Here is a 15,227-nt window from a genome sequence, read left to right on the forward strand (position 1 = left end):
ATGGCCGTCTTCCTCTAGATGATGTATAACATGGCGGCCTAGGTAATATATAGCATGGCCTCCTGTCTCTTGGTGTATCATGATGCCTCTTGTGCCTTTGGAGTGTATAATATGGTCGTCTGTCTCTAGGTGATGTGTAATGTGGCATCCTTTCTCTATGTGATGTGTAATGTGGCAGTGTGTCTCTAAGTGATATATACCGTTGCCATGTGTCTCTAGGTGATGTATAAAGTGGCTGAATATCTCGGTGATGTAGAACATGGACACCTGCCTCTAGGTGATGTATAACATGGCTGTGTGTCTCTAGGTGATGTATAACATGACTGTCTTTCTCTAGGTGATGTATAGCATGGCCTTATGTCTCTAGGCAATGTATAACGTGGACATCTTGCTCTAGGTGATATATGACGTGACCTCATGTCTCTAGTTGATACAGTATATGACGGGACTTCCTTTCTCTAGATGATGTATGACTTGGCCTCCTGTCTCTTGGTGATGTATAATGTGGCTTCCTGTCATTAGATGATGTATAACGTGGCCGCCTGTCTCGTTGATGTATGATGTGACCGCCTGTCTCGTTGATGTATGACATGACCTCCTGTCTTGTTGATGTGTGATGTGACCTCCTGCCTCTAGGTGATGTATGACGTGACCTCCTTTCTCTAGGTGTTGTACGACATGGCCTTCTGTCTCTAGGTGATGTATAATGGGACCTTCTGTCTCGGTGATTTATGACGAGGCCTCCTGTCTCTAGGTGTTGTATAATGTTGCCGACTGTGTCTAGGTGATGTATGATGTGGCCTCCTCTTGGTGATGTATGACGTGGCCTCCTGTCTCTAGGTGATGTATAACATGGCCTCCTGTCTCTAGGTGATGTATGACATGGCCTTCTGTCTCTAGGTAATGTATGGCATGGCTTCCTGTCTCTAGGTGATGTATGACATGGCCTCCTGTCTTTAGGTGATGCATGATGTGGCCTCCTCTTGTTGATATATGACGTGGCCTCCTGTCTCTAGGTGATGTATAGCATGGCCTCCTGTCTCTTTGTGATGTATGACATGGCCTTCTGTCTCTTGGTGATGTATGACATGGCCTCCTGTCTCTAGGTGATATATGACGTGACCTCCTGTCTCTAGGTGACATATGATATGGCCTCCTCTAGGTGATTTATGATATGGCCTCCTGTCTCTAGGTGATGTATGATGTGGCCTCCTGTGTCTAGGTGATGTATGACATGGCCCTTGTTTCGGTAATGTATAACATGGCTGCTGTCCATGAATAAAATCATGGAAAATGCTCACAGATAAGATGAGGAGGAAATCCTAAGAAAAAATGAAGGAAAACAACATAGAAGACTGCAGTCATATCAGTGATAGACGTGACAACCAGGTGGCACTGCTGAGCACGTTCAGCAGATCTGTTGCTGTGAGACCTCTGTAGCAGCATGGGGGGGGGGATTCTCAGCATTTTCCTGCTCATATGTCCAATCCATTTTTTTCAGCATTTTAAGGAGCAGAATTAGAATCATATAATATCCTCTAGTAACCGACAGCTATGATAGCAAGTGTTCTAGATAGTGCAGATAGACCCTTATTAGAAAGGAGGTAACAAGATAAACAAATGGAAACCAGGGGAGATCTAAACAAATCAATGGGGCGCTGTGTGGCTCTGCGCGGCTCTGCAGAGGATGCCAATTCCATTGATCTTTTCCGCTTTTTCAAAATGAAGCAACTGGAAAGAGTAACTGGAAAAAATACCACCCTCAGACCCGGGATAAAAATGTAATCCGTGGGGGTCGAGAGGCCAGGCTTATTTATTTGACAAACTATTTAAAGAGGACTTGTTGCCAGGTCAGAAGTGGCCAGCATTTGCTATTACTTTATTCCTTCTTCTCCCCGAGTATATATGATATGGAAAATTTACAATGTGGTCTTTTTTTATGTGTTGCTAATTTTTATGCTCTTTACAGTGGGAGTGGCTAACAGTATCATAATGCAGATCAAGCTAGAGACATGCCCCCGAGGATCTGCAACGGAATGGTGAACTAAAAAAAAAGCAAGCAACGAGCACAAAATAAGAGCAAACACTGGTCACTTTTGACCTGGCAACTGGTCCTGTTTAACCCCTAACAACACTGGACGTACTGTTATGCCCAGTGTTTGCTCCCTGATTTCGGTGCAAGCTTAGGAGCTAAGCTTGCATCGTTCAGACAGACACTGGCTATGTTATTCTTCCGGCACCTGCCTCTTAACAGCAATGAGTGGAGCTGAGCTGTTAACTACTTAATTGCTGCTGTTAACCACTTAGTTGTCACTGTTAATCTATGACAGAATCAGTTACTATGTGCAGTCCAAGGGGGCTCGTCGTATTGATCGGCCACCTCGTTACGCATTGCGAGGTGCCGAATAGCTGTGAAGGCAGTGTGTCATTTCTTGAAGACCTCTGTGCCTGCAATCACTGTGCTCCATTGGAGCCTGTGGTTGAAGTTAAGAACCCACTGTGATTTTTGTTGCTATTTAATACAATGCTATAAATATTGTAAGCCTAAGAGGAATAAAAAAAAAAAAAAAAGTTTAAAAAAATCTAAAAATAAATTAAACAAATCTGTAAATCATCCACTTTTTCCCCATTAAAAATAAAATTCACACGACTTGTGACAAAATTGTACATTATAAGTCGTCATGCATATTTTAAAAAACCACCCATCATATTATGCTGACAAATTCCTGTTTGACACAGATCACTTCTCATTAATCTCTTTATCATCAGGATTAGATTGAAAGGTAACTCGTCCATATACAGTAGATAACACATTCAGAATAGGTGATGGTCACAGCTCACCTCCTCTACGTCCCTGCACAATGACCTATCTATATGTCAGAAAGCAAGTCTAAAAACTCATACAAGTAAATTAGTAATTTTAAGTCTATTGTATCGTTTCCTACACTCCATTTAGCTGCAGTAAAGCCTTACATATTAGAAATGTAATGCCCAGAATTGTGACATTTATAGAAGTCGTCATATATATATATATATATATATATATATATATATATATATATATATATACCGTACATATGTATATATATTTTTTTACTTGGTGTAACTGCCACTGTTCTCCTGAATCTGGTGTGGTCTTTGTTTTGTTTCTGCGCCTTTCCATTCCTGAGATATGAAGCAATCTTCCCTGTATATAAATCAACTCTTTTTTTAGCCAACTGGTCTTGGTCATCAAGAAGACTGCCACTAGATAGCAAGATGTACATATAGGGAAGGAGAGGCCATATCTCAAGAACGGAGAGGAGCAAGAACAAAAGAAAAACTATACTGGATTGAGGAGAACGGCGACATTTAAACCAGGTTAAAAAATAACATATTTATGCTAAGTGACAGATCCCCTTTAAGCCTCTTCCAGCCCTTTAATGTTCGTAACTGTGAGAACATCTCTAAATGCCATACTGTTAACAGAGAAATGAAGTTGGCTGCTCCTGTAATCACATGCAGAAAATAGAATTTAAATAATCTGCCATGAGGAAATAAAAGCAGATTATAGAAAAATACATATGTATCTGGTTTTAGTAGTAAAAATGGACTAGTAAAACAAAAACTAGGTTACACATTCCCTTTAAGGCTATGTTCCTGAAGCATTCTTTGCAGCCTTTTGAGTGGACCTTGCCTCATTTAGGCCGGTTTCACACGTCAGTGGCTCCGGTACGTGAGGTGACAGTTTCCTCACGTACCGGAGACACTGACACACGTAGACCCATAAAAATCAATGCATCTGTGCAGATGTCATTGATTTTTTGCGGACCGTGTCTCCGTGTGCCAAACACGGAGACATGTCAGTGTTCGTGGGAGCGCACGTTTTACACGGACCCAATAGAGTCAATGGGTCCGCGTAAAACACGGACCTCACACGGACATTCTCCGTCTGGGGTCCGTGTGCGTGCAGGAGACAGCGCTACAGTAAGCGCTGTCCCCCCCACATGGTGCTGAAGCCGGTATTCATATCTTCCCTGTAGCAGCGTTTGCTATAGAGAAAATATGAAGAATAGTGTTAAAAATAAAGATCTATGTGTCCGCCGCCCCCCCACCCCCTGTGCGCCCCCCCGCTGGTCAGAAAATACTTACTCGCTCCTTCCTGGTCTGGCCGCGCCTCCTACTGTATGCGGTCACGTGGGGCCGATCATTTACAATCATGAATAGTCGGCTCCGCCCCTATGGGAGGTGGAGCCACATATTCATGACTGTAAATGATCGGGCCCACGTGACCGCATGCAGGAGAAGCCGCGGCCAGACCAGGAAGGAGCGACAGCCGACGGGGGACCCGGGTAAGTATTTTCTGACCAGCGGGGGGGGGCGCACAGGGGGTGGGGGGGCGGCGGACACATAGATCTTTATTTTAAACACTATTCTTCATATTTTCTCTACAGCAAACGTTGCTGCAGGGATGATATGAATCGCAGCTTCAGCACCATGCAGAGTGGGTACCACACGCTCCGTGTGGTACCCACTCGCCATACGGGCGGCACACGTGTGCCGCACGTATGGCCTCCGTGAGTTCCCAGGCACACGGACACGGATAACTCCGGTACCGATTTATTCCGGTACCGGAATTATCTGGACGTGTGGGACAGCCCTTAGAGAGGTTTCCTTCAGAATTTGTTTCAAAGAAGTGACTTTTCTTTTTCTTTCAGTTTCGTATTTTTCAAAACCTCTTCAGTAAATAAAATCTCAAAAAACTTCTCATAGGAACAGCAAAGTTGAACTTCCATAGCAATTTGTTTTTTTACGAGGATTTTGGAGAGGATCCAAACCAAATGACTCCTCTAAAAATTCTATGTCAGCATATTTATAAGGCTATGTGCACACAGCATTTTTTCTTTTGAGTTTTTGGAGCAACAACTGAGCAGAAACTTCATGTTTTTGAGGCATTTTGAAATTTGGAGAGTTTCCACTACATTTCTGCTCCCAAAACTGAAAGTACACGTAGCCCAAGGGTTGACACTGAGTATTTTTGCTTAGGTTTTGGAGCAGAAACTCCACGTTTTTGAGTTTTGAGGAGGATTTTGAAGAGTGTTTGCTCCAAAAGCTCAACAAAAAGACTCAGTTTGAACACACTCTTAGGCTGTGTGCAAATGGAGTTTTATAATGTTTTCAAAACAGACCTCAACGGCGCCTGGCGGATTCCATGACTTTAATGGGGCATGTCAGACTTTTATCATGGTGTCTGGCAATGTATTCAAGAAAATAGCGCTGCCCTGGTTTTTCTAACTTTTTTGATGGCCCAGAAATGAGAAGCTAGCCTTTGAATATGGGGTTTTGGAAAGCTTTGTTTCTCTGATGTAGTTTTCTGCCTGTGCTGCTCTGTCCTTTCTGTGATCACGTACCATATTCATTGTGTGTTGTTCATCAGACTCATCCATCCATCAGACCCTCCCGCCACTCTAAAGTTCACAAGATCCCAGAACACAGTTGTTCCCACCATTCTTCCATCAATGCATCAGAAATGGTAAGAATCTATCTCTACATGTACCTATTGTGTTGTTAAAGGGGTATTCCGGGCCCCAGTGCAAAAACCCCAACAAGGCCCCCAACTGTTACGGTCTTGCTAGCCTTGGTCTTCTTTTGGGGCCCCCTAGTCTCCCCTCACTTACTAAACTTGGCTATTCACTTCATCTTCATGTGGATATGCCAAAAATATTCAATAGATATAGGTCCCATTAAACTTGAGTATGGGGCTGTGACACACCCCACAGTAAATAAAGAAGTGGTTGGAATTCCCCTACAAATAATGAAGCGCTCCTACCACCACTGACAATGGCTCCTCAGGGCCACATTCTTGGCTCCCGCATCTGCTATATATTTATGGTCTGCTATAAATGTAAGACTTTGGAATACCCCTTTAAGCTGTATTATATTATATTATATAGCATTTTATGTAGAATGGTGCACATAAAAGGATCGGCAGTCCAAAATTGGACATGTCAGAAAACCTTCTGTCCAGAGGCCTGCAGAACAGTCGGGAAGCCACATACCCATCCCTCCAATATCAGTCGATGTAACAGTTAAAATAAGAGTCCCACATGTCACCCCCAGTGATCTGAACCTTAGCTGTCACTGTAAAGCTGGATTTACATGACTATTATTTTAACTGTTGAGAATACAACCTTAGGGGTGCTGTTTGGGATCACTTGAAAGGAGCTGCAGCACCCAGCACAAGTTCTAGAAAATAGTGACGCTGTGACTTGGGGGAGCCAACATATCATGTTATAATAATATTCTTAAATTATATAGTGCCAACATATTCCTCAGCACATTACACTTCTGCAGACACGTGAGCTAGTCACCAGTCATGTACCCCCACAGATGTGAAATGCCATGTACGTGGAATGTGAGGGGTACTGGGACCATGAGCGAGAGAATATTGCAGAAGTGAGGGGTTGTATGCAGATAAAGACCCAACTAAAGAATGCAATAGACTTTCCTTCATAATATCTGTATCTAGTGCATGCTTTCAACTCTGATTGCTTAGGGTAGCACATTCCAGAGAGCTGGTGCAGCACAAGAGAATTCTTAAAGGCAAGATGGTGAGTTTTGGATTGTGGCGTTTGTAGAGCCCCCCGTACACATTAGAGTAACATCGGCTGATATTGGAGGGATGTTTATGTGGCTTCCCGACTGTTGTGCAGGTCTCTGGACATAAGGTTTTTTGACATGTCCAATTTTGGACTGCCGATCCTTTTATTTTCTGAGAAGTAGGCTGAAGAGAGGTGTATGGAGGAGTCAGGAGACAAAGCTGGACCACCACAGCTGGCTTAAAGTGCATGGAGGGAGGAGGGGGTGATCTATAATCTTAGATAATTGGTAGGAAGGAGAGCATGGGTTTTGTGGTTGATACAGATGAGTGAATAGATGTAGGGAGGAGCAGGGAGTAGTGGATGAGCAGCTATGTTTGCGGAGGAGGCACCGGTGTAGCTGCTGGACAGTATAATCAGCCTGGCTGCTCTATTAACGATAGAGCGGAGAGTTTCGCCAGGTAGAAACTGATTAGTAATAGGTTAAAATCATCATAGCAAGAATGAACAAACAACAACAGTGTTTGCTTTTCACAAAATTACAGAAGGGATAATTGTGGAAATCTTTGAACATCCAGGTGACAGGAGTGTGTGAGTGTTGGGTCTAGCACGTGATTTTTTTTTTTCTAATCCTGGACAGTTCTTTGTAAGTAGATACCACAGGCAGATAAGGTAGTGCCAGAACAGCTGTCCTTACACTGACATGGACATTCAGCATTGCACTTTTCATGTCTCATGTATAACAACATTTAAAGGGGTAATTCCCATCGTCATGAATTGTTATTTGTCAGATAGAGCTTGTAAATACACACAATTTACTACTTATTAAAATTTTCATTCTTTCTAGAGAGATTCCCACTTTTCTTTTGTTTTCAGCTTGTTGCTTTGGACACCGACCACTATTGGTGGCTAAACATGCACGTTGCGTAAATGCTCTTTTTTATTGTTCTTGTAAATGCTGCTTTAAACCTGGCCAAGGTTTTCCTGGAGCACGATGTTACCTCATAATCCTGGCTAGCTTTAATGCAGTGCTTACAAGTTAGAGAGCAGCGGTGGTCGGGCTCCTAGGCAACAAACTATAAACAAAAGAACGGCTGCAAATGTTAGTTAGTAAGTATCAAATTAATAAAGTGTTTGTTTTTACAAGCTCTATCCAACGATATCAGACTATGGAGCAGGGAATAACGCTTTAATCAAACTAAATGTTTCAAATTATTGCACAAAATAACAATACATAAGTGTTCTCACTTAGTCATCACATCCTACTGTTCTGCCCCATACGCCTATAACGTACTGGCTAAAGGGGTTGTCTACTGCTACAATACTGATGATCGATCTTTAGGATAGGTCATCACTAACAAATCTGTGTACTGAGCCTGCTGGGTACTGTAGATCAGTTTCTACTCATTTGTACAGGAGCTGATCTGCAGTACCTGGAGCAGCCACTACCCAGTGGGTGATGCTGTAGAATTCCCGCACATCCACTGTTTGCAGCTGGATAGGTGATCAGTAAGGTAGGATGGCACACCACGCTCCGGCTTCCGGGCGGTGCCCTCCTGATTAACTGACACTTCAGACCAGCGGCATGGTTGTACCTCTCAGAACTGTACGGCTCACCTAGATTTCGGAGGGGCTCATGGTAGTCACTATTGCATTTGTTTTGCAGATTTTCCTACAAAATCTTGCTGTTTTTTACTGTTTCCATTCTCTTGCAGGTAATGTGGTTTCCTTATTTGATGCCCTATGGAAAATTGCAAAACAAACTTGTCTCTGCTCCTTTTTACATCTGCACACACTGACTTGCTACATCATTCTTGCATTTATACGGCGATGCTTTCACACCCACATTTCATCCTTTTTTTTCCTACGAGATTCACATATATTTCTGTGTTTTTTGATCATGTGCAACCCTCAGCTCATTGTGTCTTATTCATTAGACCCACCCAAGCATTACTCCTCAAGATAAGGGTAACCGGATGTTTGAACACAGTTGTTCCCATCATGCGTCCATCAGTGCCGCAGCAATGGTAAGAATCGCTCCTCGTTTAGCTGGTGTTGGCTTCCTTGGGGGCAGTGCTTCCTTGGAGATTTATGCAAATTGTCTCTCTTCTAGAAGTAAGAAATATGTCTCTAGCACCACCTATAGGTAGCTGCCCAGTAAATCTATCAACAGATGCGTGTCTCTGCTTTGTTTGATATTGGTAGCTTATGTTTTAAGATATTTTGATGGGTCAGACTTTGACTTACAGGGTAGCTGTAATCAATTTTTGTTAGGGCTAATTAGTTCAATTTTATGTGTTAAAGGGTCCTTTCTTTGTTTCTTTAAAGGGGACTTTTCACCAGGTCAAGAGTGGCCACTTTTTGCTCTTATTTTAGTCCAACTGTTTTGCTTAGTAATCAGTTTTGGTTTTTTTTCTAAATCTGCCATGTGGTTCGAGCGATGTGGGCCTTTTTATTTAGTGCTAATTTTTATGGTCTTCAACAGGGGCCGTGGCTTACAGAATAATTGTGCAAAGCATAAAGGCACACCCTAGAGGATCCTGTGAGCTCCACCCCCTCATAAAAATTGGCACCAAATTAAAAATGTCCATAACTTTAAAACCATGTGGTGGATTAAAAAATATATTTACATTCAGGAGAGCAGTGGGAATAAAGTAAGAGCAAAAACTGTCCACTTTGGATCTGGTGACAGGACATTTACATTAAATTCTTACATTCCCTTTAAAATAAAAATACTGGAGCATTTTTCCTTTGTCTTCTACATTGTGCTATTCCTTTAAAATTCCTTCTGGAAAAACATAATGATATATTTCCATTCTCTCTGTCACAGAGGGAGAGACCCCATACAGTGTGATCTGTGAGCATTGATTAGACAGAGGAACAGCACAAAACAGAGGTCTAAGAAAAGGTGACCTAGAATTAGAAGTTAAAAGTGAAGTTAGCGTGTCATTTTGGCTGCAATTTAAACACTGAACATTTTATAGTTTTATAGTCCTCCTGACCATAGGCCCATGTTTCTAGGATGACCCGGATTGACCCATTTAAAAGTTACTGTTTATGACTGGACAATGGGCTAATGTATGGTCTTCTATTTCAAATACCCTGTGTTTCCCCAACTCCTCTCTATACAGTCTCCGTATTCTAGCAAGAGATGAAGGAGGTAACGTTCCCAGTCTGTCACTTCAGTCTCCACCAACATCTTGAGCATTTGCTCATCAAAAAGAATTTGGAAGCAATTGGCCATAAAAATTTCAACATTTTATTGGAATACTTTAAAAGACAATAATATATGAACCTATTTTATAATAAATACAAAAGATGGAGGGAAAATGACTATACAGTAACCGCTGAAAAACACCCACAGTTTCAAAAAATATTATGCTCAGTGACAAATATAATACATGTTTTTATCCCCAAAACAATTTGCGCAAGAGTGCGAAGGTAAAAAAGACAAATTGTATGATTAGTCCAATGCAAAAAATAGGCCCCGCTTCCCTATTTTAAATATGTGCACTCCGTGTGCATAATGGGAGCTAAGAACCCAGGTGGCTGTCAGCCTGAACTTTAAGTATGTTGCGTTAGTGAATAAATCCATTAGAGCAGCATGAAAGGGAAAACATGAGATGTCATTACCTATGTGGGTGCTGGCGGCTGACCCGGACGCGCGTTTCGCGTATGGCTTCGTCTGCGGGACACCTTCCCGCAGACGAAGCCATACGCGAAACGCGCGTCCGGGTCAGCCGCCAGCACCCACATAGGTAATGACATCTCATGTTTTCCCTTTCATGCTGCTCTAATGGATTTATTCACTAACGCAACATACTTAAAGTTCAGGCTGACAGCCACCTGGGTTCTTAGCTCCCATTATGCACACGGAGTGCACATATTTAAAATAGGGAAGCGGGGCCTATTTTTTGCATTGGACTAATCATACAATTTATCTTTTTTACCTTCGCACTCTTGCGCAAATTGTTTTGGGGATAAAAACATGTATTATATTTGTCACTGAGCATAATATTTTTTGAAACTGTGGGTGTTTTTCAGCGGTTACTGTATAGTCATTTTCCCTCCATCTTTTGTATTTATTATAAAATAGGTTCATATATTATTGTCTTTTAAAGTATTCCAATAAAATGTTGAAATTTTTATGGCCAATTGCTTCCAAATTCTTTTTGATGAGTTTATGGCTTCTTTGAAGCATGCCATGTTACTAGGCAGTTATCTATATTTTTGATATCTTGAGCATTTGTTTTAGAGTTCCATTAAAACGTTCACATAGTCATTGGTCTGAGGATGATGGGGACTGGCTTCAAGATGCTGCACTTGTACTTTTTTTGCAGAGAATTTCCATTCGTCCCCCGATCAGCTAACATCTTCCTGGGGAACCCCACGTGAGACAATACAATCCGTAGTGCATCGGCCACTCTAGCGTCTCACATGGAAGACAACTGCACAGCTTCTGTATAGTGCATAGCATAGTCAACAACTGGTACAATAGAGAATATGCCAGGGCCGCTAGGTATTGCAAGTGGCCCAGTGATATCCACAGCCACTTGTTGGAAAGGCTCATCAACCATTGTTAGTGTTATAGATGGGCTTTTGCCCAGCAAGAGGAATCTCATGAGCAGTTCTTAATAACTGTTCCTGGAATGGATAGGGGACAGCAAGTTGCTTTTCGCAGTCCCAATCCTCTGTTGTGTCATGGGGGAGAGTCTCTTTATGCAGCTTCCCCTGGTTCCAGAGTTTTCTCTCCTTGCCAGACCCAGCAGGGGGTTTGTGGAGACAGGAGTGTTAGTGGTTGCTTTTGTCTGCTGGCCTCGCTGTGTTTAGATAGACCGCATGGACCAGGCCTCAACCCTTTGAACGTCTGGCCTCCTTTTCCCATATGTAGAATACTACTCAGACATCGCAGGGTGAGGGTAAAACAGTGTGGCAGTACTCTATTGAACCACCAACAGACAATAACATATAGAACAGTCCTAGTAAATACAAAGATGGTGCAAATTACAGACACTCACCCTGGAATAGATCATCTTCGACTTTGGGGATTCCAGGGCCAACTACCCCCACCAGAGGTACCCTGCTTTTGGCGGGCACTCACATAGAGGAGGTAATGACATGCTTAGGAAGCTGACAGTCCATTGAGGTACAAGCCAGGTTACCTGATTATCCCCACATGGTTTCTCTAATGTCTCCATGGGGACAGGCGAATAGAGGGACCCAACCTGGCTTCTCCGAACATCTCTATGGGGTCAGGTGACCGGAAGGTTCCAACCTGGCTTCTCCGAGTGTCTAGATGGGTTCACTGATGGTCAATGGAGCAGATCTGTATTCCTCCAGCTAGGCCATGGTCCTTTAAGCTGGCATCCTGTAGAATGGCAAATCTGTATTCCTCTTAATGGAGCCATGATGCCTTGGCTGTTGTTCTGTAGAGACCTCTTTTTGCAGTAGGATAAAGATCCTTTTTATAACCACATCTATAGTTCATGCCATCATCCACACGTCAGGGAGATGGTGGGATCTGGTCAACTGTCATTGTTTGAGTATTTAATCAATCTGCATAGTTTGTCCTTCACTGTTTGCAGGTCAACAAGATACATGGACTTTTAAAATGGGTAATCAGCATATTAGCAAACATCGATTGTTCTATGACCATGCATCCCTGTCCTCCAAGGATGGCAGCACAATAACTGTAGGAGCAGATATTGGTAAACAGCAGCTATTCAGCAATTCACTGCAGTGATATTTTCCCAGTGAACTGCGGTGAACACACCTCTGCACCTTGAGATTTTCATGGTGTTATCAGGAAACTCACTGAGGTCACCGCAGTTCAGCCCGGCTGGGAACGCATCGTCAGTAGTGTTGAGCGATACCGTCCGATACTTGAAAGTATCGGTATCGGAAAGTATCGGCCGATACCGGCAAAGTATCGGATCCAATCCGATACCGATACCCGATACCAATACAAGTCAATGGGACTCAGGTATCGGACGGTATTCCTGATGGTTCCCAGGGTCTGAAGGAGAGGAAACTCTCCTTCAGGCCCTGGGAACCATATAAATGTGTAAAAGAAAGAATTAAAATAAAAAATATCGCTATACTCACCTGTCCGACGCAGCCGGGACTTCAGCGAGGGAACCGGCAGCGTTGTTTGTTTAAAATTCGCGCTATTACTTGGTTACGTGAATTCCCGGCTTGTGATTGGTCAGGTCGGCCATGTTGCCGGGACGCGGACCAATCACAGCAAGCCGTGACGAAATTACGTCATGGCTTGCTGTGATTGGTCCGCGTCCCGGCAATATGGCCGCCCTGACCAATCACAAGCCGTGACGTCACGGGAGGCTGGACACGCGCTCATTTTAAAATGGGCGCGTGTCCAGCCTCCCGTGACGTCACGGCTTGTGATTGGTTGCGCCGCGGTCAACCAATCACAAGCCGGGAGGCTGGACGCGCTCATTTTAAAATGGGCGCGTGTCCAGCCTCCCGTGACGTCACGGCTTGTGATTGGTTGCGCCGCGGTCAACCAATCACAAGCCGGGAGGCTGGACGCGCTCATTTTAAAATGGGCGCGTGTCCAGCCTCCCGTGACGTCACGGCTTGTGATTGGTCAGGGCGGCCATATTGCCGGGACGCGGACCAATCACAGCAAGCCGTGACGTAATTTCGTCACGGCTTGCTGTGATTGGTCCGCGTCCCGGCAACATGGCCGACCTGACCAATCACAAGCCGGGAATTCACGTAACCAAGTAATAGCGCGAATTTTAAACAAACAACGCTGCCGGTTCCCTCGCTGAAGTCCCGGCTGCGTCGGACAGGTGAGTATAGCGATATTTTTTATTTTAATTCTCTCTTTTACACATTTTAACATTAATGTTGTTGCGATACCCGATACCCGATACCACAAGAGTATCGGAATCCCGGTATCGGAATTCCGATACAGCAAGTATCGGCCGATACCCGATACTTGCAGCATCGGAATGCTCAACACTAATCGTCAGTGATTGACAGTAACCACCAGTGGTTCTTAGCCTGGATGGTCACATCTTGGCACCACTCTGGTTGAAAACTGTTTATCCCCCAGACATTGATTACGGCATGGGGCAGAACGACTGAGTGGTGAGGGATATTGTTGTTTTTTATTTTTGTTTTCATACAGGATTACAGGAGATGAAGGATTCAGTGGAATTAGGCATAACTGTGGTATTAGTGGAATTTGGTATAACTGTGTTTGTTATTTTTAAATAAAAAAGTAAAAGTGTTTTGTTTTGTTTCAAATAAAAGACTTTATTCTGGATGTGTCTTTATTTACCATATAACTATAGGATTAGCAATGGATTTGTGTCTTACAGACTCCTCTCCATGCTAAGCCGTGGGGTTGATGTCAGCTGACAATACAAAGGTGATATCAACCCCACTAATATGAATCCCACTTGCCACCGCTAATAGATGCATCTTTTGGGGGCGGCTGTGGACTGCTATTTTTAGGCTGGGGGAGCCAATATCCATGGCCCCTTACCAACCTGAGAATGCCATCCCCCAGCTGTCTCCATTAGCTTGGCTGGTTGTCAAAATGGGGGGACTCCGCCTTTTTTTTTTTTCAATTATTTATTTAAATAATTAAAAAATACAGCACAGGGACCCTTCTATTTTTGATAACCAGCCTTGCTGAAGCTGACAGCTGGGGGTTGCAGCCCCCAGCTGTGAGATTTGCCTGGCTGGTTATCAAAAACACAATGGAACCCACACTGTTTCTATTTTTTTAATTTTTTATTTACAGCGCAGGCAGCGGCTGATGAATTCCCAACAGCGCTCCTGATCTCACTGTTATTAGGGGCAGCAGGTGTCCCATCAGCCGACACCAGTGATCGGAGGTAAACTTTACAACTCCTGTCACAGCTGCACGCGCACGCTGTCTTTAGACCGCATGAAAACCATGGCTGTCTGACCGATGGTGATGATTTCAACGCCGATCAGAAGCGTTGGAAAAAATCATTGGATGTTCGGGCCCCCATTCAAGTGAATGGGGTCTGGGTACTGTTCTGGTACCCGTACCCGAACTTTTTGTAACTGTTCGGTCAAACCTGCCGTACTCGAACATCCAGGTGTCCGTCCATCTCTAATGAAGAGGTGTCAGTCAGACACCCTCATTACTAAACCATAAGTAAAGAGTTAAATAAACACACACAAACACATTGTCACCAATCTATGTAGGAACGTTAACAGAATAAACCTGCACAGTCTGTCACCAAACAGCAGCTGTTAGTTTTTTTCAAAAAATGAAAAAAAAAACAAAACACTGTGGCTACTGCATGATTTTCAGAACCAGCAGAGTGAAAGTCGATGGCTGATGTTAATATTCTGGTAGGAAGCCAATAAGTATGAGGGTTCCCAGGCTATTAAAATCAGCTCACAGCTGTTTGCTTAGCCTTTACTGGATAGTTTACAGGGAGACCTCAGAAAAAAATTGACGTAGGGTCCGCCTATACAAATCTAAACTGCTAGGCAGACAGCTGCGGGTTGATACTAATTGCCTAGGAAGGTGCCATCGATATTGGCCTCCTCCTAGACTAAAAACATCAGCTCTCAGCCTCCCCAGAAATGGGATGCGCCAGATCTGGCACTTAGTCCTGCCCTTCTCACTTACCCTGG

The 15,227-nt window shown here is 43.5% G+C and overlaps 1 protein-coding gene across 43 annotated transcripts in view; it reads left to right on the forward strand.

The window, feature by feature from the left end:
• The window catches only part of GPHN (gephyrin), a 593,334-nt gene that overhangs the window by 350,955 nt on the left and 227,152 nt on the right, over positions 1-15,227 (forward strand). For 26 of the 43 annotated variants that reach the window (XM_077257154.1, XM_077257160.1, XM_077257046.1 and 23 more), the window contains exons 8-9: positions 5,417-5,512; positions 8,516-8,605. The exons of 16 other annotated variants lie outside the window; for them this stretch is intronic. In XM_077257154.1, the coding sequence (XP_077113269.1) occupies positions 5,417-5,512; positions 8,516-8,605 (186 nt within the window). The remainder of the gene's footprint in view (positions 1-5,416; positions 5,513-8,515; positions 8,606-15,227) is intronic. One more of the 43 variants, XM_077257095.1, reaches the window with a different exon arrangement.

The sequence above is a fragment of the Ranitomeya variabilis genome, chromosome 1 (assembly GCF_051348905.1).
Source record: "Ranitomeya variabilis isolate aRanVar5 chromosome 1, aRanVar5.hap1, whole genome shotgun sequence".
Classification (NCBI taxonomy): Eukaryota; Metazoa; Chordata; class Amphibia; order Anura; family Dendrobatidae; genus Ranitomeya; species Ranitomeya variabilis.